This window comes from Lissotriton helveticus, chromosome 2_2 (genome assembly GCF_964261635.1).
Source record: "Lissotriton helveticus chromosome 2_2, aLisHel1.1, whole genome shotgun sequence".
Lineage (NCBI taxonomy): Eukaryota > Metazoa > Chordata > Amphibia > Caudata > Salamandridae > Lissotriton > Lissotriton helveticus.
Window position 1 is genome coordinate 257234059 of NC_136060.1, and position 26256 is coordinate 257260314.

At 47.3% G+C, this 26256-nt stretch overlaps 1 protein-coding gene across 5 annotated transcripts in view; it reads left to right on the forward strand.

Annotated features, from left to right (window-relative positions):
* Positions 1 to 26256, forward strand: part of CCDC149 (coiled-coil domain containing 149) — a 480627-nt gene that overhangs the window by 377145 nt on the left and 77226 nt on the right. For all 5 annotated transcript variants that reach the window (XM_078678386.1, XM_078678383.1, XM_078678387.1 and 2 more), the window contains 2 exons: positions 818 to 902; positions 17688 to 17832. In XM_078678386.1, coding sequence (XP_078534512.1) covers positions 818 to 902; positions 17688 to 17832 — 230 coding nt within the window. The remainder of the gene's footprint in view (positions 1 to 817; positions 903 to 17687; positions 17833 to 26256) is intronic.

Here is a 26256-nt window from a genome sequence, read left to right on the forward strand (position 1 = left end):
CTTGTATAATGACAGCTCCTTTTATGATTTATGGATTACTTACTGTGCTGACCGTATTTGTGTTCGGCATCTTCTTACTTATTGTGGCAAGTATACTGCATTCTAGAGTACAATAGTTAAAATAAATATTTTTACATTTTCTATTGTCTCTGTCAGAGCTTATTATGGACCAGTGTGAGAGTGAAAGTGTGTGTTCTGATACCGCGATTCCAGAGAGGGTCGGGAGTGTTGTGTTCTGGAGTATCTAATCACTTGTTCCTCTGTGCGTGAGTTGGAGGGCAAGTGAGACACTATAGCTAGTCTGTACCTGGCTCATGGGTACTAATCATCTCCTCACCTTGTTTAGAAGCAGCTGGCACATTTTCAAGTTCATGCTTCTTGGCTAGATTCTGCTAAAATGAGAGCATTTAGTTGCCACCAGTTGTAGAAGTATGCTTTCTACTGGCAAGTGTAGATTTTAGGACAGGGATCAAATGAGGCAATGGCCCACTATTGATTGTACTGCAAACATCATACGTGAATATTTCCAAGGGAAGCAGATCTTCCTTTATGGAGAAATGACAATGGGCTTTGTAAAGGATGTTGATGCATATGGAAACGTTAATAACAAAGATCATTGTACTGCAAGTATTGAAGATCTTGTATTAATTAACCTTCTTTACAGCCATATATTTTATTTTCTCAATTTTAGTTATCAACGTATGTGTTCGATATTGTAGGACATGCTCGCTTTATAACAAACACTCATTATTTTATTTTCATTTCTGTTGAACAAGCTTCTATTTTCTATATTTAATCGAAATGTTATGTTCTTTAGACAGCTTTGGAGAGGAGGAAAAATTCAAAGACGAACAGCAAATCAAGTAGCAGTGCCTTGACAGGGGTATTGTCAGCCAAACAAGGTATATATGTAATTTGGTTTTCCTTCATTGAGCTGTGTGACAAATTGGTGTCTTCTCTTTAGTTCTCATCAGCCTTTCTGTACATTTGAGGCACCAAACACCTTGCAAAATGTCTGATTAATAATTTTGCATTATTGTAAATATATTTATGAAATCTTGACCCCAGTCACTCTTCTTTTAAAGTGACGGAACTAGATTTTGCATTACAGCAGAAAAAGGACACACAGAGACCGTGTTCAGGCAAATATTAAATAGAAAACGTTTGTACTTGCCCATTTTGATATGTACTTCCTTTATACACTTGCTACTGGAGGAGAAAAGTACTTGGTATAGGAGCATGGGCAATTCCAGTAACAACTCCAATAGGGACAGCTACCAGGGGAAATACACACTAACAGGAGTAACACTTGGTAAACCTCTCGCTTCCCACACCCTCCCCCAAGACATTGGCACATTTTAACATGGGATCTTGTCATAAAGGTTTTTAACGAGACTTACGTTGAAGCAGGCTCCAGGCCTTGTTCCTCTGCAGCCTCAGATGAATGCCCCTCTTTTTGAAGATACTGCAGGGCCTTTCCATTACTGACTTACTGTTCGTGTGGTGTGCCAATGCCCACTTAACTCAAAGTAGTTGCTTTCACTGACAAAAGCATTTTGTTACAAAATTGAAACAGTCATTTATTGTGCAAGATCATGCCACCGAACAAAAGATTAGAATGTGTTAAGAAGTGTTCCAGGACTTTTCAGTTTAAGTCATTGCTTGTATCCACCTCAGGCCAACCATAAACACATCTCACAGACCAAAGCTTCTTCATTAACTGTCCCATCAGGAATGTCAGTCACCCAAGATTCTACCTGATGACACCTTGTAGTTAAAGGAATAGCAACAGAACTGCAACATTAATGTATAAATCTTGTAGGTTATGGCCAAGTTATCTGAGCAGCATCATCAAAAACAAGGAAATCTTTGCTGCCATGGCATACTTTGTCAAGAAAAAGAGACTTACAATAGCAGTATGGGAAGATCGTGTATAGTTTTTTTCAGACTGCGCTCTGTTTCTACTCTTTTTCCCAATGTTCCTGTCAATTTGAGAGAGGACATGGAGCCGTAAAACACTTTTCAGTTTGGACTTTTACAAAACATTGGAAGGATGTACCCATTCTACCCACAGAAAACTCTATAATATTAGTTAACAGTAAATCAGAAAATGTTTTGAAACATTTGTGGTGCTGCCACTAAAGACATAATTCAGTGCAAACAGTTTAAATTAGAACTTACTGAAAAATAATGTGTATGTGAAGGATAAGTAATAGTTCTGCCAATTGATCTATTATAACATCTCATTGAAGCATTATTCCCTGATTGATGGTTAGCCGGCCCCATGCTCAATTAGAATTTGTGCAGTGTTGAGCATTGTTAGAACTGGGGGTCTCTAGTTGGCAATGGTATACACCTTTGACCAAATAGGGACCCTTGCTACTAAGTCAGGGAAAGGGGATTACACTACTGGATAACCCCTGCTCACCCCCTTGGTAGCTTGGCACGAGCAGCCAGGCTTATCTCAGAGGCAGTGTGTTAAGCATTTTGTGAACACACACAGTAATACAGTGAAAACACTACAAATAGACACAGGTTTTATATAAAAATAAGTATTCTTTATATAGTCTTATCACAAGACCATAAACGACAAAAATTCCACAATACTGTACTCAATAATAATTCTTTAAGATGGTAGAAATAGTTAAAAATAGGTTATTACAGGGATGTCCCCTGTCCCTGCTCCTCTTTGTCTTGGCTCTGGAGCCTTTGGGTTAGGTGGGATCTTTCGATTCGAGGCCTGCGGTGGACGTTGGAATGGGAGGCCAAAATGTCATTGTATGCTGATGATATCCTGCTATACCTTACCAATCCCAGGGGATCCCTGATGTGTTTCCTGGACGTGCTTGCTATATTTGGGAGGTGCTCCGGGTTTGCCATAAACTGGTCGAAATCAGTGCTTTTTCTCCTCAGGGGGACCCACCGGTCATCCCGGAGACCTGCCGATACAAATTGAACCGACAGGATTTAGGTACCTCGGTATTTATGTCACGCTTGATCCGAAGTTACGATACGCTAACAATCTAGCCCCCCCCCCCCCCGACTCGGTTTAAAGGAGATGTGGAGCGGTGGAGGGCGCTCCTACTCTCACTCCTGGGTAGTACTGTTTAAAATGATGGCCCTTCCCCGATTCCTCTACGCACATTGCAGAACACGATGGATCCAGTGCCGGCTTCTTACTTCAGGGAAATAGAAGCCCTCCAGAGACAGCTTGTCTGGGACGGTGCACCCCGTATAGCATTTTCTAAACTCACCCTCCCCTGGTATGACGGGGGGGATAGGATTACCAGACCTACGGAAATACTACTGGGCTTCCCAACTAGCGGTAGTGAACCGCGCGTTGTACGGGCCCCCTGGGGATCCTGGATATGCAATGGATCGCTGGCAGGTGCCGGGGGGTGACTTCACCTGTGCACTCTATGCCAGACCCTACCGGTTCCCCCTTGTGGGACCAACGGCGCACGCTGTGCAGATGTGGCATGCGGCCAATAGACATCTCAAGTGGGAGGGGAAGCTTACCCTAGCCACCCCATTGTGGAACTCGGAGAAACTGGGGAGTTTATGGAAGACCAAGGGCTTTGATAGATGGGACCTTATTGGGATCACGCACATAAAGGATATTTGGGGAAATGGCGCAATACACGATTTTAACTCTCTGAAGGAACAGTATCGCCTTCACGACAACGAGCGATATCATTACCTCCAGGTTAGGCATGCGCTACTTCCGCATGTTCCCAGAGATGCAACGCTTCCCGAGGCTTCCCCGCTGGAGGACCGAGTGCTAGACGGCCACCTCCCGGAGATGACTATCTCATTAGTATATGAAAAGCTTATAAATTGCATGGCGGACCCGCTTGTACTGGTCAGGGCTCAGTGGAATGCTGATGGGGTTGAGATGGATGATGAGGATTGGCAGGAGGCGGTCACCTCTCCACGGGTGGTGGTGGTACAGATGAGGCTTAGATTGGTACAACTAAAGGTTCTCCACAGGACATATGTCACGGGGCCTCGTCAAGTACGTATGGGTCGAGCGGAAAGCGGAGAGTGTCGGAGGGGGTGCGGAGAGATTGGCACTTTCATGCTGTGGCATTGCGCGATGGTTCAGGAATACTGGGTGGGGACCCATGACACGATGCGAGAGGTTCTGGGAATGGAACTACGGCTGGAAGCCCGCAGGTGTCTTTTGAATGTCTGGGAGCCCACGGATCTGAACACATATAGTAGACAATGGGTAATATTGGCAGTATGTTAGCGAAGCGTAATATTGCTCAATTGTGGGGAGCCTACCAACCGCGCCGGGTCGAGAAGTGGCTGGAAGATCTAGACTGGTGTATGTTTAGGGAGAGGTCGGTGTACGTGGCGAGGGGCTGTCCCGAGAAGTGGGGGAAGGTTTGTTGGGGACTGGAATCAATACCGTGGTAACATCTGTACACCCCCGATCCTTGTGGAGGAAGCAGAGATGCACGAGTCCCCTTGATTCACTATCTATATATTGTGCTTACTATTTTGAAGATGTGGAATTGTAATTATGACAATCATGAAGCGTTTAATGTCACCTGATGTTTTTCTTTTTGGGTTGTTAATAAAAAGATATTTTAAAAAAAATAGGTTATTCACTTAAAATCAATCTTTAGCAACAGATAACCCCAACTGGAGCTATCACGACGTCCAGGTCAAAGAAATTCCAAAGTACGGCGCCGACCGCGAGGTGCGCGGGGTCGGGCCCGGAGTCAAAACAGACCCACAAAGAACAGTACCTTGGAAAAGTGAAGACAAAGACAGCTCACAGCGTCAGGTAGAGGCGGCGTCGTTAGTGCGTTGCGGCGTCGGTTCCTTGCTTCGGGGGATATGATGCGTCGGGACCTGGATGCTCGCGCAGGCAGGGGACGCGTCGGTTCCTGACCGAAGAGGAGGTGATGTCACGATGGTGCCGAAACCACGGTTCCGTACGATGTTGATGGCTTCTTGACCACTCACATCGATGATCGGCTCCACCAATGATGTTGGAGTCGATGCGGAACAGCAGCAGGTGTCGGGCCTACGTCCCAAGTTGGAGCAGCGCTCACAGCTATGGCAGGCTTACGATGTTGTTCGCTGGCATCTATGCGTCCGGTCTATGTTGCAAGTCGGAGCAGCTCTCACAGCTTCGATGCAGATGACGGTGTCGCTCGCAGGCGTCTGTGTTGCAGAATTACTTCTGTTGCAGCTAGAACAGCAAGTTCCAGGAGCAGGCAAACAGAAGGGAGTGAAGTCTGGTATCCCTGAGACTTCGGTCAAGAGGCAAGCTCAAATCAAGCCCTTGGAGTAATATGCTGAAAGATGTAATTTGGTTTTCATTCATTGAGCTGTGTGACAAATTGGATCTTCTCTTTAGTTCTCATCCGTCTTTGTGTAAATTTTAGGCCGAAACACTTTGCCATATGTCTGATTAATAATTTAGCATTATTGTAAATATATTTATGAAATCTTGACCCCAGTCTTTGAAGGTCCCTTCTCTTTTCCTTGGCAATAAAGAAACTACTGCAGGCCAACCCAGCAACACAGCACACTGGCAGGGGGGCAGTCCAAACTCCTGCAGCTTCCTTGGTTCTTCTCCTTGGCAAAGGTTTGTCTTGTTGTTCCAGAAGTGATCTAAAGTCTTGGGGTCTGGGTCCCCATATTTATACTGCAAAATCCTGTGTCCTCTGAAAGCAGAGGGGCCTTAGCCTAGCCCAAACCAGTTCTGGTCAGTCTTGGAGCACTTCGTTGGCAAGACTCCTTCTTTCCTTTCACAGTGAAGGCCAGAGACATCAGACACACCACAGAAGGAGGAGCCAGCTTTGTGGAGAGAAGGCACATCCCTATTCAGCTCCCACGTGCAACTCCTCCAACCCATCTACATGCAGATCTCTCTATTCAGCCCTGTGCTGACTCACCCTGTCTCCTGGAATCCCCCAGCCCCTGTCACTCAAACTCCAGACAAGGAATATACAACTTAGCAGAGGCAGGCTTGGATAGTTAGGCAAGAAAATACCTACTTTCTAAAAGTGGTATTTTCAAACAAAGAATGTTAAAACCAACTGTACTAAAAGAACAGGGAACAGGTAGCCTTGTAATAGTGAAACACGAAAATAGCTGTAATTCACTATTAGGATACGCCACACACATCAGGGCATGTCCTACCTTATACTTACAATGCACCCTAGCCTTGGGCCTACTTTAGGGGTGTCTGATATGAATAAAAGGGAAGGTTTAGGGACTGGCAAGTGGGTGCACTTACCAAGTCGACATGGCAGTACTAGACTGCACACAGGCTCTGCAATGGCAGGCCTGAGACACACTTTACAAGCTACTTCTGTGGGTGGCACAACCAGTGCTCCAAGCCCATCAGCAGCATTTGATTTACAATCCCTGGGCACACATGGTGCACTGTACTAGAGTCTGACAAGTAAATCAGATAACCCAATCATGGAGTCACTAATCAATAGATCAATTTAACATAGGGGAATACTTGCACTGTGGCACTGAATAGCAGTGGCACAGTGCCCAAAGCATCTAACCAGAAAAACAGATAAAAAACAGAGGAGGCAATCAGTAACAAGCATTGGCATATCCAATAGGTCTCGCCTTTGGGACCTTATAAGTGTTTAGCCATGCAACACTTGATGTTGTTGCACCAAGGATATTGTGCTGGATAACTAAACACTTATAAGGTCCCAAAGGGGATACCTATTGGCTATGCCAATGCTATGCCAATACCCAGTGGTCCAGTGTGAAGGTGTTCATACAGAGTTTGCTTTAAACAGATTTCCGGCGTTTTCTGTAACATTTGAGAGCCGCCCTGTCACAGTATTGAAAATTGACAAAGGGACATGGGTGTCTGCAGCACTATTCCAGTAGATCTCAAGGAGAGACAGAACGAGGGACAGGGAGACCTACAGCAGTCGTAACCAGGCCTACTAAGCGGCAGTAGCAGGGCAAGAAAGAAGACACTGCAAGAGAAAAAGTGGCCTAAAAAATCACGCCACAACAAAACATGTTTAGATTCGACAGACAAAAAAAAAAGCAACCGAACAGCATGTGATGGACATAATGATACGAAATGCAGAGCGAGAAGGCAGCGGGCATGTCTGGCAGCTTCTGTCGAGCGAGAGAACATGCCCAGGAAGTAACTGGTGCTGCACCAGGATTGGTTTCGGCAAGCCCAGTTCACAGGATGGACTTCCCTGTGCTGACGAGAATGCACCCTCTGTCGCACCACACCTGCTAACCTCCGTACCCACCACACCTGCTCACTTCCTGTACTCCGCAACAGCCAGTGAAAGATACGTCACAGGGTACTGATGAGTGTACGGCTGCCGCTTCATAGTGCAACGCGGACATGTCTTATCCCAGGCGACGGAAACAGTTGGTGCGGGAGGGCACTGGCCTCACTACTACCGAAGCGCATCAGGCCCTGCAGTCCGTGTGCAAAGCTATCACTGTAGTACGAGTGGCAGATACAGGAGAGCCCGCGCCTGCTTCCAACTAACAGGAGGGCTTTAAGAAACACAAATGTTCTCACAAATAATAGGATAATAGTAGTGGCACAAACACAACTCCTGGCGTCTTTAGTATTGCACCTTTCTGGTTCCTATAAGTACGAAGAAATACAACCATCATATGGTTTCAATATGAAAGAGTGAAACGCATCCGGTGTTCTAAGTATATCTGTTCAAAGTGGTAGAATTGAGAGTACCCTCTCTAGCAGCAATGTAGTTCTGCTTGATATTTCAGCTATTTCTCATTTGTTTGAAATTGTTATATCAGACTCCTGCTTCAGTTAACAAATCTGTACTTCATCAAGCAAAAACAAGCATTCCAAAAACAAAAACATTGAGTCAGGTACCTGGGTGTCCAGTACTCCAAAACCTTGAATGCCTTGGGCCACAGATTGAGGACATCAATTAACCACAACCTTTTCCAAATACCTATTATGACTGAGCACTTTGAAAGAACATTTTTCTGAACTTTGGCATCCGGTAGAGCAGAGGTTGAGTAATAGAAATTATGGATGTTTCACCTGCCACTTGGTTGGTTTCTTCTTCCTTTACTTTTATTATGTTGGACTCTGTCTTAAGTGCTCTATTGTTGACTTACGTTTACGTCCAGTGCTTTACAAAGCACCTAAATTCATATGCTCTGAAAATAAACCATTTCCCTGTTGATTTTGGTTATAGGATCTCAACGTTCGGTGGGCGGTCCTACCCCGGTAAAGGAAGGCCATGGCCCCCGCTCTGCTGGTGGGCCGGCTACCCACAGACAGGTATCATCCAGGAGCAGCTTCTATGTAACAGCTACAACCACATAGTGGGGACACAGGTCTCCTGATCCGCCCTGGATGAGATAAGAGGGTTCTCATTTTAACTTTTATGTATTTTACTCACGTGCACTTCACTTTGTTTTTGGTCCTGACGAAGCGCCAAGGACCTACGGGCGATAGAGGCGCGAAACATGTTGACCTTGACTAGTGACACCCAGGCATAGTGGGCCTTGTGGGGTCAGTCATTTTTAAGCAGTACTTTTAACTGCCAAGGGTTACCTAGACAATCTTGTAGCTGCTTCCATACCCTTGATTTTATCACACTATCATGTTTGCACGTAATTGATTTACCCTCCCTTACCCTTCCCCACACACCTGCATGCAACATCCGGCTAATCCTCTAAAAGATCTCCGATAAAGTGACCCTTCGGGGACCCGTAGGGAATTGCAGCGCCGGCCCTACGAGGAGCAAAATTGCCCGATGATGAAGCATGACATCCTCCGGGGTGTGTGAGGGCAGCAGAGGATGTAGTATGTCTTTCCCGCTCCCATCAGGGTATTTTTTACCTAGGATTACTTTTCCCCATTCTTCCCTGTTTTTAATGTATGGGTGACTTTTGCACCCTGGTATAGGAACTTTGTCCTCGTTTTGTGAGCAGATTTGGTTTAGGAGCATGGACACTGGACCTTTATTGGCTCCTTGGTCCCCCCCTCTCTTTTGTTGAATTGATTTTGGTTATAAGCCAGGGGCATCCTTTAGCGATCATAGACAGAGACGAGAATTCAGAATAGTCTATTTCAAGGACAAGTTCCTACTCGCATGACTCTTGTTCTTTTCGTTTTGGGAAGGAATGTGCTAGAGGGTCTACATTTGGTGTCCGGTAGACCCAATATATAAGTGCTCTCAAGTTTCAAACACTAGTTCGTAAGTAACTAAAAAATGTAAATGTATGCCTGGCACCATTCATTTTGTTGTTTCATTCCCCATGCCTTTTATGGGCTAAAATGTTTTCTGTGGATTATGCCACCTACAATCAAAATAACTTCTGAATCTCATAATACTCTTTGAGTTTTTACCTGTTTTATAATGCTTCTGTATGTCAAATTGAATTCATGCAATTAAGGCAGTTGATGAAGAATATTGAACAAGTTGTCACATAAGGTTTCTCTTTCCAGTAATATGCTGTCAAATGTATGTAGAGATAACCCAGGATGTGGTATCAAATTATGATATACCTTCCCTGTATTGTTGTTACATACTCATTGATGCTGCGGGTCTAATTGGCAGTTGAATTTGTGTATGGGCAAGACTCTCTGCTCGGCCGGCCGCCGCGCTCACCTCGTGGTCGCCCCCTGCCTTGCCTCTGTTCGTCTGTTTTGGTGTTTATTTACTGTAGTTGCATTTATCTTTCGTTTCTGTATTTTGTAGTTGCATTCATCTTTGGTTTCTGTATTTTGTTCCTGGTTTCCCCTCTTTTTGACTGTATTTTCCCCCGTCTCTCCCCACCCCGCTCCCCGCTTCCCGCCACCGCCGCTAAACCCCGCCCCTTTTTGCATTCTGTACCCTCCCCGCTCCCGCCTCCCAGCTGCTCCGCCCTCCCTCGCACTTCGCCATATATGGCGACCGTGCGCACGCGCAGCGTTGACGCGCAGCGGGCGCGCCGATTGTGCGCCGAAGGCGCGCCAAAGGTAAGCCCGTCTGCGCCCGTCCGCGCCTGGACCGCGCCCAGTGCCAGGACCCCTGGCCCCCACCGACGGAAGCCGACCCGACGAACCTACAATGCCGCTGAACTCAGAGCACTCAACACCGGCGGCATCCCGGGATGCCACCGAGCCACCCCGAAGCACACCCACGGACCCTTCAGCTGCCACGCCTGCAAGTTCTCCTGCGTCCGGACCTACCCTGCACCAGCACCCGCCAAGCCGAACACCAGCAGCACCCACCTCAAGTGCATCCTGCTCAACACCCGCTCCGTCCACAGACACGCCATCGAACTCTGGAACCTCCTCGACACCACAGCCCCTGACATCGCCTTCCTCACGGAGACCTGGATGAACGCCTCCTCAGCACCCGACATCGCCATCGCCATCCCAGAGGGATACAAGATCACCCGGAGGGACCGCACCGCCAACCAGACGGGAGGAGGCATCGCCATCATCCACAGGGACACCATCCGCATCACGACCAACACCGACGACACCCTAACCACCGCCGAACACCTGCACTTCCAGATCCACACCGACCCGAGGACCACCCTCAGAGGCACCCTGATCTACCGACCCCCGGGACCACGCACACGATTCAGCGAGGACATCGCCGACTTCATCAGCCCGCATGCCCTCCCCTCCGCCGACTTCATCCTCCTGGGGGACCTCAACTTCCACCGGGAGAACAACAGCGACCACAACACCGTCACCCTGCTCGACAACCTCGCCAACCTCGGACTCAAACAGCTGGTGTCCACCCCCACCCACCTCGCCGGACACACACTCGACGCCGTCTTCTCATCCAGCAAAGACATCGCCTTCAGCCACGCAACAGGACTCCACTGGACGGACCACAGCTGTGTCCACTTCACCTTCAAAAGAACGACGATCCACCACCACCAGCAACAGGTTGCCCGAAGAAGCTGGAACAAGATCACAGCCGACCAGCTCACCGCTTCCCTAAGCCAGCACCCTCCTGCCGGCTCAACGAACCCCAGCCAGGCCGCCGACAACCTCACGAAGTGGATCAGCAACTGCGCGGACGAACTCGCCCCTCTGAGGACCCCGCCCAGCAGACCCGGCAGCAGAAAAACCCCATGGTTCACCGACGAACTCAAGAGCTCCAAGAAGAACTGCCGAGCCCTCGAGAAAGTATGGAGAAGGGAACCAACAATGAACAACATGTCCACCCTCAAGCTCGCCACCCGGAAACACCACCAACTGATCCGCGCCACCAAGAAAACTGCATACAAGGACCGTCTGGACAACAACGCACACAACTGCAAGGAACTCTTCAACATCGTGAAAGAGCTCTCCAACCCCAACGCCGGAAACAACGACATCACCCCATCGCAAGACCTCTGCAACTCCCTCGCCTCCTACTTCCACAACAAGATCGCGGACATACACAACAGCTTCAGCATCCAACCAACGCACGCCACAACCGCAGCAACGCCACCCACCACCACCCTCCGCGCCTGGACCCCGATCAGCACCGAAGACACCATCCGCACGATGAACTCCATCCACTCCGGATCTCCAACCGACCCCTGCCCTCACCACGTCTTCAACAAGGCCGACGTTGTCATCGCACCCCACCTGCGGGACATTATCAACACCTCCTTCGACACCGCCACCTTCCCGGAGAGCTGGAAGCACGCCGAACTCAGCGCTCTACTCAAGAAACCTACAGCGGACCCCACCGAACTCAAGAATTACCGTCCCATCTCGCTCCTCCCGTTCCCGGCCAAAGTCATCGAAAAGACCGTCAACAAACAGCTGACCGCCTTCCTCGAGACAAATGGATCCCTCGACCCTTCACAGTCTGGCTTCCGAGCCAACCACAGCACCGAGACCGCCCTCATCGCTGCCACCGATGACATCCGAACCCTGATGGACAACGGAGAAACAGCGGCCCTCATCCTCCTGGACCTCTCCGCGGCATTCGACACTGTCTGCCACCGCACCCTAGTACAGCGCCTTGGCAACATCGGAATCCAGGAGAAGGCACTGGAATGGATCACCTCCTTCCTCGACGGAAGAACACAGAGAGTCCGCCTACCACCGTACAAATCAGAGGCCACCGAAGTCATCTGCGGCGTCCCTCAAGGATCCTCGTTGAGTCCCACCCTCTTCAACGTCTACATGAGCCCCCTCGCGGCCATCGCACGCCAACACAACCTCAACATAATCTCCTACGCCGACGACACCCAACTGATCCTCTCCCTGACCAACGACCCCGCCGCCGCCAGAGCCAACCTGCACGAAGGGATGAGAGATGTAGCCGAGTGGATGACGACCAGCCGCCTGAAACTGAACTCAGACAAGACGGAGGTCCTCATCCTGGGCTCCTCGCCCTCCGCCTGGGACGACTCCTGGTGGCCCCCCGCCCTGGGCACCGCACCCAAACCGACGGACCACGCACGCAACCTGGGCTTCATCCTGGACTCCTCCCTCTCCATGACCAGACAAGTCAACGCCGTCTCCTCGTCATGCTTCAACATCCTGCGCATGCTACGGAAGATCTTCTGGTGGATCCCCACCGAGACCAGGAAGACTGTCACCCAGGCCCTCGTCACCAGCCGACTGGACTACGGCAACGCCCTCTACGCCGGAACCACTGCCAAGCTCCAGAAGAGACTACAGCGGATCCAGAACGCCTCAGCCAGACTCATCCTCGACATCCCACGAAACAGCCACATCTCCGGGCACCTGAGAGACCTGCACTGGCTCCCCGTCAACAAGAGAATCACCTTCCGACTCCTCACCCACGCACACAAAGCCCTACACAACCAAGGCCCGAGCTACCTCAACAACCGAATCAACTTCTACGCTCCCAAGCGCCACCTCAGATCAACCAGCCACGCCCTCGCCGCCGTCCCCCGCATCCGAAGAGCGACAACAGGAGGAAGGTCCTTCTCCTACCTGGCCGCCAAGACCTGGAACTCCCTCCCGACCGACCTGCGCCTGACCCAGGACCACCTCTCCTTCAGGAAGAAGCTTAAGACCTGGCTGTTCGAGCAGTAGAGGCACCCCCCCCCCCTCCTAGCGCCTTGAGACCCTACGGGTGAGTAGTGCGCTCTATAAATGTACTGATTCATTGATTGATTGATTGACAGACACTGCTTTTCTATGGAGTTCATTGTGCTAGTAATGTGTACGTTTGATGCTTTACACTGCAACACACTTTTCCTTGCTCATTTGTAACACTTCTCTAAGTATTTTTACTTTGAGCTGATCCTTTATCTTCATTCACGTCCTATTTCACTTCTTGACGAAATTCCACAAGGAAAATTTGCAGATATAGATTCAGAACCAGCAGCTCAATTTCCTCCGCTGCTGATTCAGAATTTGCTCTTCTTATTATCTGCCTTCTGTTTTCATTTGATATACCCGCTCATGTCTTCTTTAAAGCTGCTATTTTGTTATGTGCCATACCAGCTGACACTGTGTTATATTTGAGTGTTCTTCTTGGCTCCACCTTTTATTTCACGGTCCATACTTATTTACACAATATTGGAGGCGCTTGGACATTTTCAGTGTTTCCAGTGTTTATTGAAGCCTCTCTGCAGTGTCTCAGCTTGGTCTCTATTTTAAAGTTAATGTTGAGTAACGTTAAATTTGGAAATAGTGATCTCGCATTGCCATCTATGAGTGCTGGAAACATCTCTGCTTTAATGTTAATGTTAATGTTGGGTAACATTACATTTGGAAAAAGTAGCACCTGTCATTCACTTAGAAAGAGCTAGAAATGTGGTATTAAACACTATCTAAAAGAAATTATTATTACTTATTTTCACTTTACCAAGGTTCTGCAGGTAGTGTTTTGCTCCGGACTTAATTCACCTTCTGTGTGCAGAAAAAATGACAAATTGCTGCGTTTCCAACTCAGTGATGGTTTTTCACTAACAAGGGGATTAATACCAGTGTATAAAATGTGGGATCTTATGACTTCTGCAAATGAACATGTAGTATGCAAGTGTTTATTTCCCTAAACAAACATTCTGATTTTCTAACCAGGGATCACACTCGGCAACTCTGGGCATTAAGCTTGCCTCATCTCTACAACGGCCCCCCACAGACGCCGGGGATGCCTGGTTTCACCTTGGAGATACCCAAAAGGGACCATCTCACAGGGAAAGCCAGGACGGGTTCCCCAGCGGTCTTCAGCGCCGGGACGCTTACGGGCAGCTGTGCGCTTTACACGTCCAACACATTTTAAAAACTATTATCGTGAACCCATGCATAGTGCATTTTGAGCAGACTAGTTTGATAAAACAAATAATACCTGTTTAGTTTAATTGTTTGCTGATCACTGTGCATACCATCCTTAGTAAAATGACTAATGACTTTGAGGTTGGTAGACTTTCAGCTGAAAAAAAGGTTAATTTGGAGCCTTAACACATAGAAGTATGAAAACCAGGATTGTGTGGATCAACCTTTGGATAAAGATGTTTGATTATTTGTAGCTCATATTTAGGAGTCCTTACCTGTAAGAATTAGACTCAACTCTATCAAGAAAGCCTGTGTTATAGAGGTAGTTCTGGCATTTGTCCATTAGATTTCAAACATGGGAAAAGGAGTAATATTCACTGGACACTCGGCTCGAGGAAGAGTATGCCAGTAACATAAACTAGAAAAACAGAACACATATGAACACCTAGTAAGTAAAGTAAAGTAAAAGCATGCGATCCATGACGTTTTTGTGGCTGTTTATGAGATTACGTATGCAAGGTTACCAGCAATGATTATCTCAGTGCATCAGGCAGGGATGCCAGTAGTAGTGTAAACAACAACCTTGTCAATTTGGAATGTCTCTGCAATCCTGGTACATGTCCTACTATGGATCCTAAGCAATTGGGCCAAGTACCCTTTAGCACATGACTCTCAGTGGTAGTGCGAGGTGAGTACTCCAAAGCTTTCCCAGGGCATGGGGGAGGGGGAGGAAATCATAGGGGGGTGAACATAGGCTCACAATACAGAATATGCTTGGCAATAGCACTAAATGATTGTCCAGTCAGATATTTTCTTTATGAAAGAGGAGGAGTTATATATAAACACAAGAGTAAAATACAACATTCAGTATGGACACTGTCCCCTGAGGTTAAGGCTGTAGTATTTCATAGGCAGGTCCCTAAGTTTCACTCCCCTCTCTCTAGTGGTAGTGGTTATTCCCAATTCGCTATAGGTGACATTCATGTTAAGCCTCAGCAGTAGTCCAATTCTCAAGAGTCCCACTCCGACTCTTTATAAAAGTAAAAAGTGTTCCAGCTCCAAAGTGCTATCTGACAGGCAAATTGCCTGGGGCCATCTGGCCGAACAATCAGTCTTACCCTCACCAGCAGGATAAGACTGATTGTTTGGCTGGTGCTCTGAGCACGCTGCACTGAAGATGCAGCAGCTGCTTCCGGTAAGTCTTTCACATGCGTGATCTAGAAGGGCTGCGGTTGTGTGTCTTAAGTGTTCCTCACACACAGTCCTGTAGTGGCTGGGGGTCCTTGATGCTCCTCCAATGCTGGTAAGTTTCTCATGTTCCTCCCCCCTGGTGGGGAGAGGGGCAGTGCACTTAATACTGGTTCTCACTCATGGCTTGGGCCCACTCAGGTCACCACATGGCCTCCTTTTTCCAATGTCTGTCTTGACCAGACCAACACACCAGACCCCTGTACCCCCTGGAATATAGTGACACCGCTCCTCCTGTGCGCATGGGCAACAGCCTAATCGGAACAGCAACATATTTCAGGGTGGCCCCTTGGGTTGCATTCTGGGTCCCACATAACCTCTAAGGTCCGATCGGCACAGAAGCTTCACTGTGTGTGTATTACTTACTGTGGTTCGGTCTATAAAATCCCTAGTCAAAGGCTGTTATTTAAATTCTGTAATTGAATTGTTGCCGACATGGTATCTGCACATGGACAACTACCCACTCAGTGCAGCAACAGTCATGGCTCACTTCACTGCACACGCAAAATGACCTGGTTGGTGCAGCATCTGACTCCTCATAACCTGCAATGGGAATCCAATCACCAGGATCCCCTAATGGACCTTGCTCCCTCCGAAGTTCTCTTCTCCCTCACAGGGCACACACTATCCCTGGCAACCAGGCAGGGGCTGGTGCTTCAAGCTCCAAGGGCAGGTGGTCTTGGACTCACTTGAAGATGTACCCTCACCCAGCTAGAAGACTAACCGGCCTTAACCCCCAGTCCTGGTAACAGGTAAAAGAAGTCTTGCAGAGCTTGTTCTCCTCGCAGAGCCAGATTGTCTGATTGGCAGTTGACAATATTTGGGAGGGTGGGGCTCTAGCTCCATTTCCTATAGTCCATTTCCAGATACCAAATGTGATTTAGAGTCTGAGTATTTGAAGTTTATGGTTGGGGTCTGCTTCCTTTCGAAGTGCCTTCTGCTCAGCTCTGCCCTTCCTCTGTAAAACAGTCTATCTAAGCTGCAGCAACTCCAAATCTAATAGCCCCGCAACACAGGTCATTGGAGTAACTAGAGGTTCACACCAGGATGTCAGCCATAGTGGTGTGTAAATCAGAAGTTTACCCCAGGGCCTCAGCCCCTGCCCTTTTCTGGGATATGCCCTGTTCCCTTTGCAGCGACTTCTCTCTGAATCAAAGAGCACCCTTTAAAGTGTACTGGAGAGCCTGGCTCTACCTTCCTCCAGTGTGTGTTCCACCCAGCTTACAGGGATGCAGCAATATTCAAATATGTCTGGGGAGATTCCTCGCCTCCTCTTCCTCCAGTAAGCAGTTGGTCTCCAGAAATGGAACCCAGAGTCTTCCATGTATTGTGTGCCCTTAACAGGCACATATGCACTTAGTGCATGCTTATAGCATACATGTACTGCACAGCACTACATCCTTTATGTATTATACCCTTCGCAGGCACTCATACACCCAGCGCATGCATACACACTGCCCAGTACTACATTATCCATTTATTGTACCACACACAGAAACACATACTCCCACCAAATGTGTACCACACACACATTGCACAGCACTCACTCCAAACCTGATATAGGCCTAATGTGAGTTAATCACACAGCAGCAGAACTTTAAATGAGTGAGGCAATAGGATTCACTCCATTGACAAACGTAAAAAGGACCTGTTCACGCCTAGTCATCGCTACGAGGTATGCTGTTACCACTGCACTTTTGCTGCTTAACTCCTGGCAAATGCTGTAGCTTTTCACCAGTATGAGGGTAGTGCTTTGGGCACCTCTCCTAGCCCAAAAAGACCAACGTTTGTGAGACACGCCAATGTCATGGCACGCACACATGATCTGTGCTGCTCGGCCATGACAACATAAATCATCATTAGGGATCCAGACATTATTACAGTTAGGGCACTCAAGGCAGGGGTGCACGTTGATCACCATGCGAGGGACTTTCCCGTCTCAACACTCCTAACTATTTTATAAATGGAAGATTAGCATTAGTAATCCTAATCCCACTATGGCCTTGAAACGTAGCATAGCTGTATGCATGGTGCACACTGATATCAGACTAACATATTTCATTTTAGAAAATTGCATTTATTTATTTGATGACTTTATAATGCCACTATACATGGGTGTCTGTTCATTTCACTAACTAACTACTGAGGCTACTGTTAAAAAGGAATTAGTAACCATATTTTATGTTTTACTATATTAATACTTGTGTGTGCGTTCTTTTGACATTGCACTTTCTAGTACAGGAGCTGCTATCGGAAGATCATGGCTGCAGCTTGCCTGCCACTCCACAGTCCATCTCAGACCTGAAATCTTTAGCTACTGCTTTGCTGGAGACCATTCATGAAAAAAACATGGTAATTCAACACCAGAGGCAGACCAACAAGTAAGTTCCCGGAAAAATATATTTAGATCTCTGTGCAATAGCTTTTTATAGTCATGTATCCAGAATTATATATATTCCTCCACCATAGATTCCTGTATAGAATTACTTGCTATGTAATATCCTCTTGTGCCTGGGGAGGCTAGCAACATAGTTTTTGCTCTTAGATTTATTTCTAGTCATAGCATTGAGGATTCCTCTTTAAGCATGTATTACTTACTGTGATTAGGTCTATAAAAGTCCCAATCTAAGGCTGTGATTTAAATTTTACTAATAAATTGTCACTGGAGAACCTCACATGTATCAAGCATGATATTTCCTAGTCTATGTATCTTTGTTACTCATTTAGTATTATAAAAGATGGCCATATTGTCGTGTAGTTGACGGTGACTGAGAGAATTATTTATATTCTTATCATAGAAGTGGGACAACGATAGGAAATTACAATACACTTGACATTATCCAGTGCTGTGCTTAGTGATGTAATAATGGCACAGTTATCTTATTTTATGCAAAGAAGGAATGCTTTCCTCTGGCATACCAGTAGCTTAAATCATCATGAAAAGAAAGGATTGATAGCACATCAGTTCAGTTCAAAAACAACGTTTGAGATCAGCTGGTCCTTAAACAATTAAAACCACATTAATATAATTTCTAAAATCACAATTCATAAATTAATACATCATAAAATTCATAAAATGAGAACATTTGTCCTGCCGTCAATTCATATGACTTAAGCCACATTAAAAATGGTAGAGCACACATTTCAGTTCTATTCGCATTTAAGGATGTCTTTAACTTTCTGCACATACTGAGCAATGTCCCAAACATAACAAATCGTTTTAGCAATCTGCACTTGTGAATGTAAATTTAGAAAACACAAGCACAACTAATTTCAAGTCTAAAATGATGATGGGGCTTCGGTTTTACTTCTCTTTGCTGCATCTTTCTTCCAGCATGTTTGAATGATGTCATCTGTACGGGACTGTATTGCAGTTAAAGCTCTTTAACCTCTCCCATGCCTTCTAGACTTACTCTCTTCTGTTTTTTCGACACTAGCTTATAAACGTTTACCGATATTCTGGAGATCGTGGTGGGGAGAGTTGAGGGTGATGGGAGGGCATGTTTTGAGCAAACCACACATTCACTAGCAATGTGTGCAATAGTGAGGCTTATAAGACCACACTCATGAGGAAATGGCCCGGAGGGAGAAAAGACCCTACTGTACTCAGTGGTTATAGTGACCGTGACATTGCACTGTTGTTTGTGTTTTAGATGCATCTGACTGCTCGTCTGTCTGCTATATGTGTCTCTCAGTGACTATCTGTTGGTAATATTGCAGTCTGTATCTGTCATTTCCTCTCTTATTTTTGTTTTTGGCTTCTCATTCTCCTGCACTCTCCCCTCCTACCCTATCCTTTCTCCCCAGTCTCAATATCATCTGTTCCTATCTTTCTATGTATTTAACGTCCTCTTTCTGCACTTTCCATCCATATCTTTCACTCACGTTCACATTCCTAATCTTCTGCTTCTATTCTTCGATCTCCATTTCATTTCCCTCTATTGTTAAGGCTTACCTGTATCAAGCCTCTTCTAATACTTTCACTGTGGCATTAAATTTCATTATGTTACTAAATTCATCCAAGTCTTCAAACTCATCCTTGGTACTTCGTTTCCTTTTATTTCTTCTCCCAATCCCTTCCTACACCTCTACTTTTCGTTAAGGGCATCTTTTTATCCTTTCTCTTCTAGCACTTACTCTCTGTCCCAGTCCTTTCATTTCCTAGGTGCCAACATCTTCCAGCCGCAGGGCTGTCTATAGAAGTTACCAGTCAAAGGATGAGGTGACTTATTACCACAGGCCCTGGCACAGGCACCTGCAACTTTAGTTGATATGCCTATGCAGTACCGATTCTGTTAGTAAACAAGTATAATGTCCGGAAGCATCAACATCCATTTCTCCTAAATGACTCTATATGATCGCTCTTCAATTTACACACATTTTCAATTAAAAAAAAGATTACTTCACTAAACACTATTTGTTTAGTAAAGTCTATTTTATTTCAATTCTTTTGGTGGTAGCTAGTTTCGTTGCAGCAAAAGTTATGTTTTGTACATTGCATATGTAGAAAAAATATGAATATCAATATATTTCTTGTCAAAATCTCACTCACCTTCTCAAAAACAGTAGAGAAATTTCATACTTTAGCAATATAGTCTTAAATAGCTTCTCCAAGCAAATTAGTACTACTGTAGCAGTTTATCTCCTCCATACCTCCCGGCAAGATGGCCGCCGAGTAGGAGCTATTCCAGAGAGCTCCTGGTTTGGTATTACCTTATCGGTTGATATCCCTACGATAACCAGCCACCCCACATCAACATCCACTCCCTTAGCTAAGACAACACGCAACACAGTGTTCTTACGATTTTGTCACCGCTTACCTGAAGAGATGAGCTCCTTGGATCTCATTGACGCTCTCGGCTGGATTGGGCACACGGGACCGACGACATTCGTCCCACAGCAGGCCTCTACAGAAGGATCCACTGACGTGCCTGCCCACTTGCACAGCCTTTCTCTTCCGATGCCGATGTGCCCTCCTTCCACACATCCACAACCCATGCATTGAGACGGTCCCGGCAGGGACAGGTCCGCAAGCTGAGACGGCCCTGGTGTGGACGAAGCCGACTCTCCATCCACAGACGTTTCCCCCTGCCGCTTCCGAGTCCCGCATCAGAGTCGACGACTTTGATCTGGTGCCAGGCCTGATCGGACCATCACGCCTCGTCTGTGATGTCCCTTAAACGGACCGGTTGTGCCTCCCACCAGACTTTGAACCAGGAAGTGGTCACCTGGGTTCGGGCTATCTCCGTCCTGATGTTTCATGCTGTCTCTGATCGGACTGCAACCGGCTGCCAGTCCTGAACAGACCTCTTTGCCTCGACTGCAGCGGACCACAAACGAACCCTGGTCTGACTCCAGGACACGACCAAAAGACGGTGAGTGGTCAAATTGGCCCAGCAGCCCTCTGTAGGTCTCCCGATCGTCCATCTTTCTAGGCTCCTGATCGCCCGCCCAGGCCTTGTCCCCAAGGTGAACAAGTCCACCACTCGCCCCTATGAGCGGCACACGGGCCCCAAACATCACAGCGACTCCACCACTCCGAACCATCACTTCGGGTCCACTCGACTGAGCCACCACATTGGCTGTCCCAGCCGGATTTTGATCCTCTGCCCACCGCCATGTTGCGGTTGCTGAAGCCCTCTCTATGATGGGGATGATTGCCGCCCTCGGATCCTGGCCTCTCTCCCAACCGCCACTATCTACACTCCATTATCAAAGATGAGTTTGCCCAATGTCGCCCAGAGTTGACCCCTGACAAGATCCACCCGGTTGGTACTGTCTGCCAACCGTACCTTCTTTGCAACAACATTCTGTGTTCTGCTGTGATGCCTTGATGTTTGCCTAACTACAAACTGCGCATTATCGTCGATATATGTGCGGATGGTTGATGCCCGCCTGACTCTTCTTGTTGCTTTGTTTGGTGTGCTCTTGCCTGGTGTTTTGCCCCAGAGAAGGGCGCGGACGCTTCATGTTGCTTTGTTTCCCACTCTCTGAGCCCTCCGCCTACACTTGACTAGATACTGTGCTCCTACTCTGTTGCTGTCCCCGAGAAGGCCGCCGTTGACGAAATCAATGGTGAAGCCACTGACTGGACCACCCATGAGCCCCTCACTGGGCTCATGGCTCTTTATCTTATTTTGTTTTGCTGTGTATTGTTTTGCTTCTTTCTCTGACCTCCCATATGGCATCGCCCGAGGCCTGGCTCTCTCTATATTTATATATACACGCCAGGTTGCCTCTGTTTGCTTCTTTGCTCTGTCTGCTTCTCCTCCCCCTCCATTCGCTCAAACACCGTGCCTTTCCTTATACTAGAATCTCAGACAGAGCCGATTGTGCAGCCGTTGGCCGGACCACCCACGCCGCTCTGCATGAGGACCTTGGCTCCTTTGTCTAGGTTTTGCTTTGATCTGTTTCTCTCCCGGACCCCACCAGCTGTAGAACCTTCGCCATGACCTGTCGACTATAGTTATACCCCCACCAGGAAAACACCTTTCTTGTCTTTCAACCTGCTAATCTCTGAGCCCTCCTGCCCCTGCTTCCCAGCCGACACTGAGAGAGACTGCCTACACTGGGTCTCAGCTAGACAGCACTCCTCCCGAGCGCGGTTCATATTTACTTAGCACATCGCTCCTGGGGCCTCAAATACTGCTCTCCTATGGCAGGCGTAGTGCCTGTTGAGTTAGCCCCCGTATCTGCTCGACTCCTCGTTAATAGCCCTTAATTACAAATTAAATTCAAATTACCTAGCCCCCCCCCCAGTTTGCTGAAAGAGCCTTTGTGAAGCTCGCGCCCGGCGCAACAATTGTCCTGTCTTCACTCTCCTGCCGAAAACTATCACCCTCCATCCCCCCTATAAGTGGCACACACATATTTAATATGGCCGCTCCAGTCTGCTGCTGGGCTCCTGATTGCGTTCACGACCGGCGCATCATTTTCCCTGATCTCGCCCGCCGTAGAATGTACAACTCTCACTCTGACTCCCCTTATTACTGCCCTTATGCCTGCTCTCGCTCCTCTCAGAAAAGCGCACTCTCTCTGATGCCCTCTATCATTACTACGAGTTGCCACTACCCCTAGCCTTTCCCACACTCTATGATTTTTGGCTTGCTAATTAGTAAGGCGCATCCCTTTGGCCCTCCCTATACCCCACACCTTAATACCCTATCATGCAAGACCTATACCCCTCACCTTAACACGTTATCTTGCAAAATTTAACACCACTGAGGGTCATTGACTGGTAACCTTTTTACTCCCACCTCTCTATTAACACTAGTCAAAATAACCCACCCCAGCATGCCCCCTTCGCTCAGTTCAGAATGGACAACAGAAACTAGGTATTAATAGTCACACAATTAATTACCCGACAAACCTCTCCAAAACCCAGAATAAGGGCCAGATGTAGGTAACTTCCATTTAGCGAGTTCTTAATAACGATTATTACCGAATCGCTATTAAGGACTCGCTAAATGGAATGTAGGTAGGAATCGCTAAAATATTAGCGATTCCTTAAAATTACCGATTCGTTATTAAGGAATACCTAGCCGTTCATTCCTCTGGGCTAGGAGGCCCATAGGAATGAATGGGAAGAGATTCAATATTAGCGATTCGGTATTACCTAATCGTTAATAGCGGGAGGTATTTCAAGGGTGCCAGGGTGTTCAAAGGACACCCTGTTGCACCCCTGAAGTGTGCACATGTGGCGCACATACGAGCCCTAAGGGCATGGATGTGTGCCACATAGCACATAAAAAAAAAAGAAAAAAAGTGTTTTTTGTAAGAAAATTGCTACTTACCACCAACTTGAAGTTGGTGGTAAATAGCGATTCCTTAAGGCTGAGGTGCACTGTTTTTATTGCTACCTACATTGCATTTAAGGAATCAGTATTTCCGATTCCTTAAATGCAAGAGCAAAATAACGAATCGCTATTCTGCGATTCCTTATTTTGCATGTAGGTTTAAAGTCACCTACATCGCACATGGCTAAATACCGGTCGGTAACGCTGAAATTCTCGGTATTTAGCCACCTACATCTGGCCCTAAGTCTCTAAAACATAGACTACTCAAAGCCAACCCAGATACCCTTATCTGTGACCCCTACTTCTGTCACAAAAAAGGAGCGATTACTAGTGACCTGATCTTTCACACTAGAAGAAGAGCTCAGTGGAGGATAATGTGCCACTCTTTACTCTTAATTACCTTGGCTATGAAATTTCCCCATGGTATTAAACTACTGGCGATATCCTCACCCACGTTTAGAGCAAACGCTACCATCTCCATCTATAACAATGGGATCGTACTCATTCAGGCCACAGATCGCAACATGGCCATCTTTGACAAAAAAATTCAACCTCATTAAGGATCGCTGGACCATAACGAAGCACCTACTCACCCGTTGAACGACCTTCCACTAACTCCAACCCATGGTCAACCTGATCCCCCTCTATTGTCCCACAACCACTGGTCAAATGCCCCTCCTACCTCGAACAACTTGCTTAAAGCTCCACCCCCCCTCACCTAGGCTCCTCATACTCATCCACAGGGCCCCGACCACTCATAATTCCCCTACTACTGCCTGGCTGATGAGTCTGCTATCCCTAGCCCGGATCACCTCTCCCATACCTCCCACTCTCCCCTCCCTCCGAACGATCTCCTGCCTAACTGCCGTTCCCCACTACTGCTTGGCCACCTCTCCACCTGGATTGCAACGCCCACTCACACACCCCCCCTCTAGCCTTCAATCTCCTTGTTCTCCTCTCCATCTGAGACGGAAATCCTCCTCAGAGGATTTCTCCCCTCCCCTCAGCCCCTCCCTGTGAACTCACCTGCGTCCACCACAGTGAACAGCACTCCTCCTATCCACGAGAACTGCGAACCACACATGGATTCAGCTGCTAAGTTGCAAGATATAAACCTGAAACTTCTCAAGCTCAAAACTGCCATCCAAAATCTCTTTATCACCACTGCTGACCTGGCCCTTGAGCTCGCTTCCAACAGGACCTCGCAAGATTCCCAGCCCTCTACCCTGCACCACCATTTCTTATTTTCCCATGTCACAATGTCTCCTACTGACCCAGGGCTGAAACCCATTGGCCAGAACTGGAATACCACCCCTTACCCTAACGTCCCATCTCGACCCGCCAGATCCAAAAATCAGATATTAGAAACAGACATTCTCCCCCTCCTCCGAGAGTACAAGGACCCACAGATGGCCTTCTCATCACCCTTCTGGATCTTCTCAAACCACCCCTTTTAATCCACCAGAATTGAGCGGTCCCAAGAAAGACTACTCAGAGACCATACACTGCATCACTCCTAACCCACATAGAGCCCCCAGACTAAACGCCAGCAACCTCTTGCAGATCCCTGTTACACAGCCCTCTGTCATTGAACACAAAGCTCACCTGAAATGCCTGCTACTTAACTGTAGATCAGCGGTGAAACATGCCACTGACATTTCAGATCTCATCCTAGCTCAGGAACTCAACCTACTTATCCTCACCGAAACTTGGCTCACTGACTCCTCGGGCTCCATCCTTGACATTCTTGTCCCGTCCAGCCTCAACATTATCAGAATTGATCGAGTTAAGAAAACGGGTGGTGGCATAGCCAGTATCCACTACAGATCTCTCTCAGCAAAACAATCCCCCTCAACTAATCTCTCATCCAGTGAGTATCTTTCCCTTGATATAACTACCAAACATAGACCCATATGAAGCCTGCACATCTTCTACCACCTGCCGGGAGACAACCTCCTGTTTATTGAACAAATTATGGAAACCATATCCTCCAACTTGGGACGACACCCCCCCAGATCTTCCTTGGATACTTCAACCTCCACTGGAATGATCCGCTTGTTCAGGCAGTTAATAGTCTCAAAAACTTCCTAAGCGAGCTCCACCTGTCCCAAATCTGTGACACTCCCATGCACAAACTAGGCTTGAGCCTAGACCTAATCATCGCCAATCCCAACTCCATTCAACTCGACTCTATTATCCCCTGTGACTGGTCTGACCATCCCTACATCACCTTCCGCATCCTTGAAAGCAGGAACTCCAAAAGCTCACAACCACTCAAACATAAACAGCGGCAAAGATCGCTACATAATCCCAGCACAAATGAGCTCATCTCACACTGCAATATCTCCCTTCGGCCCCCTGATAACATAGACAACGTTCACGTCCTCACGGAACACTATAATAACTCCATGTCGTCTGCCCTCGATGCGGCTGCCCCCCTTCAACTAAAACGGATACCCACCAAAGACTCCCAACCGTGGTTTAATGACAGCCTTCATTCGGACAGACGCAGCCTTCGATTAGCGACACACGCATGGAGATCAGATCCATCAACTAAGCTACTAAAATCTCTTAGACTAAAAAGGAGCAGATACAATAAACTCATCAGAATGACTAAAGCAAATTTCTTCAAAACCCAATTTGACAAAGCCAAAAACCCTCCTGAAAGACTCTTTGAGCTGATTAAGTCACAATCTAATAACACTTCCGGACAATCACCTCACATCTCCCCCTGCCCTCAACCGAACTGTGAGGCCGTTGCTGAGTTCTTCCTTGCGAAGGTGAATAAGATCGAATCCGACCTCAAATCGTCTCTCATCAAACTCGCTCCCTCTCCGGACTATCCTGGCCCCTCCATACCTTCCTACACGGTCCTTTCTCTCCCCTAAAAACAGCACACCTTGAAGCCAATTCAACCCCCTCAATGAAACTGCCATCCTCAGCATTCTATCGACCCTGAAACCTTCTAATCACTTCAATGACCCCCTCCCCCCAACTTCTTTAAAGAAA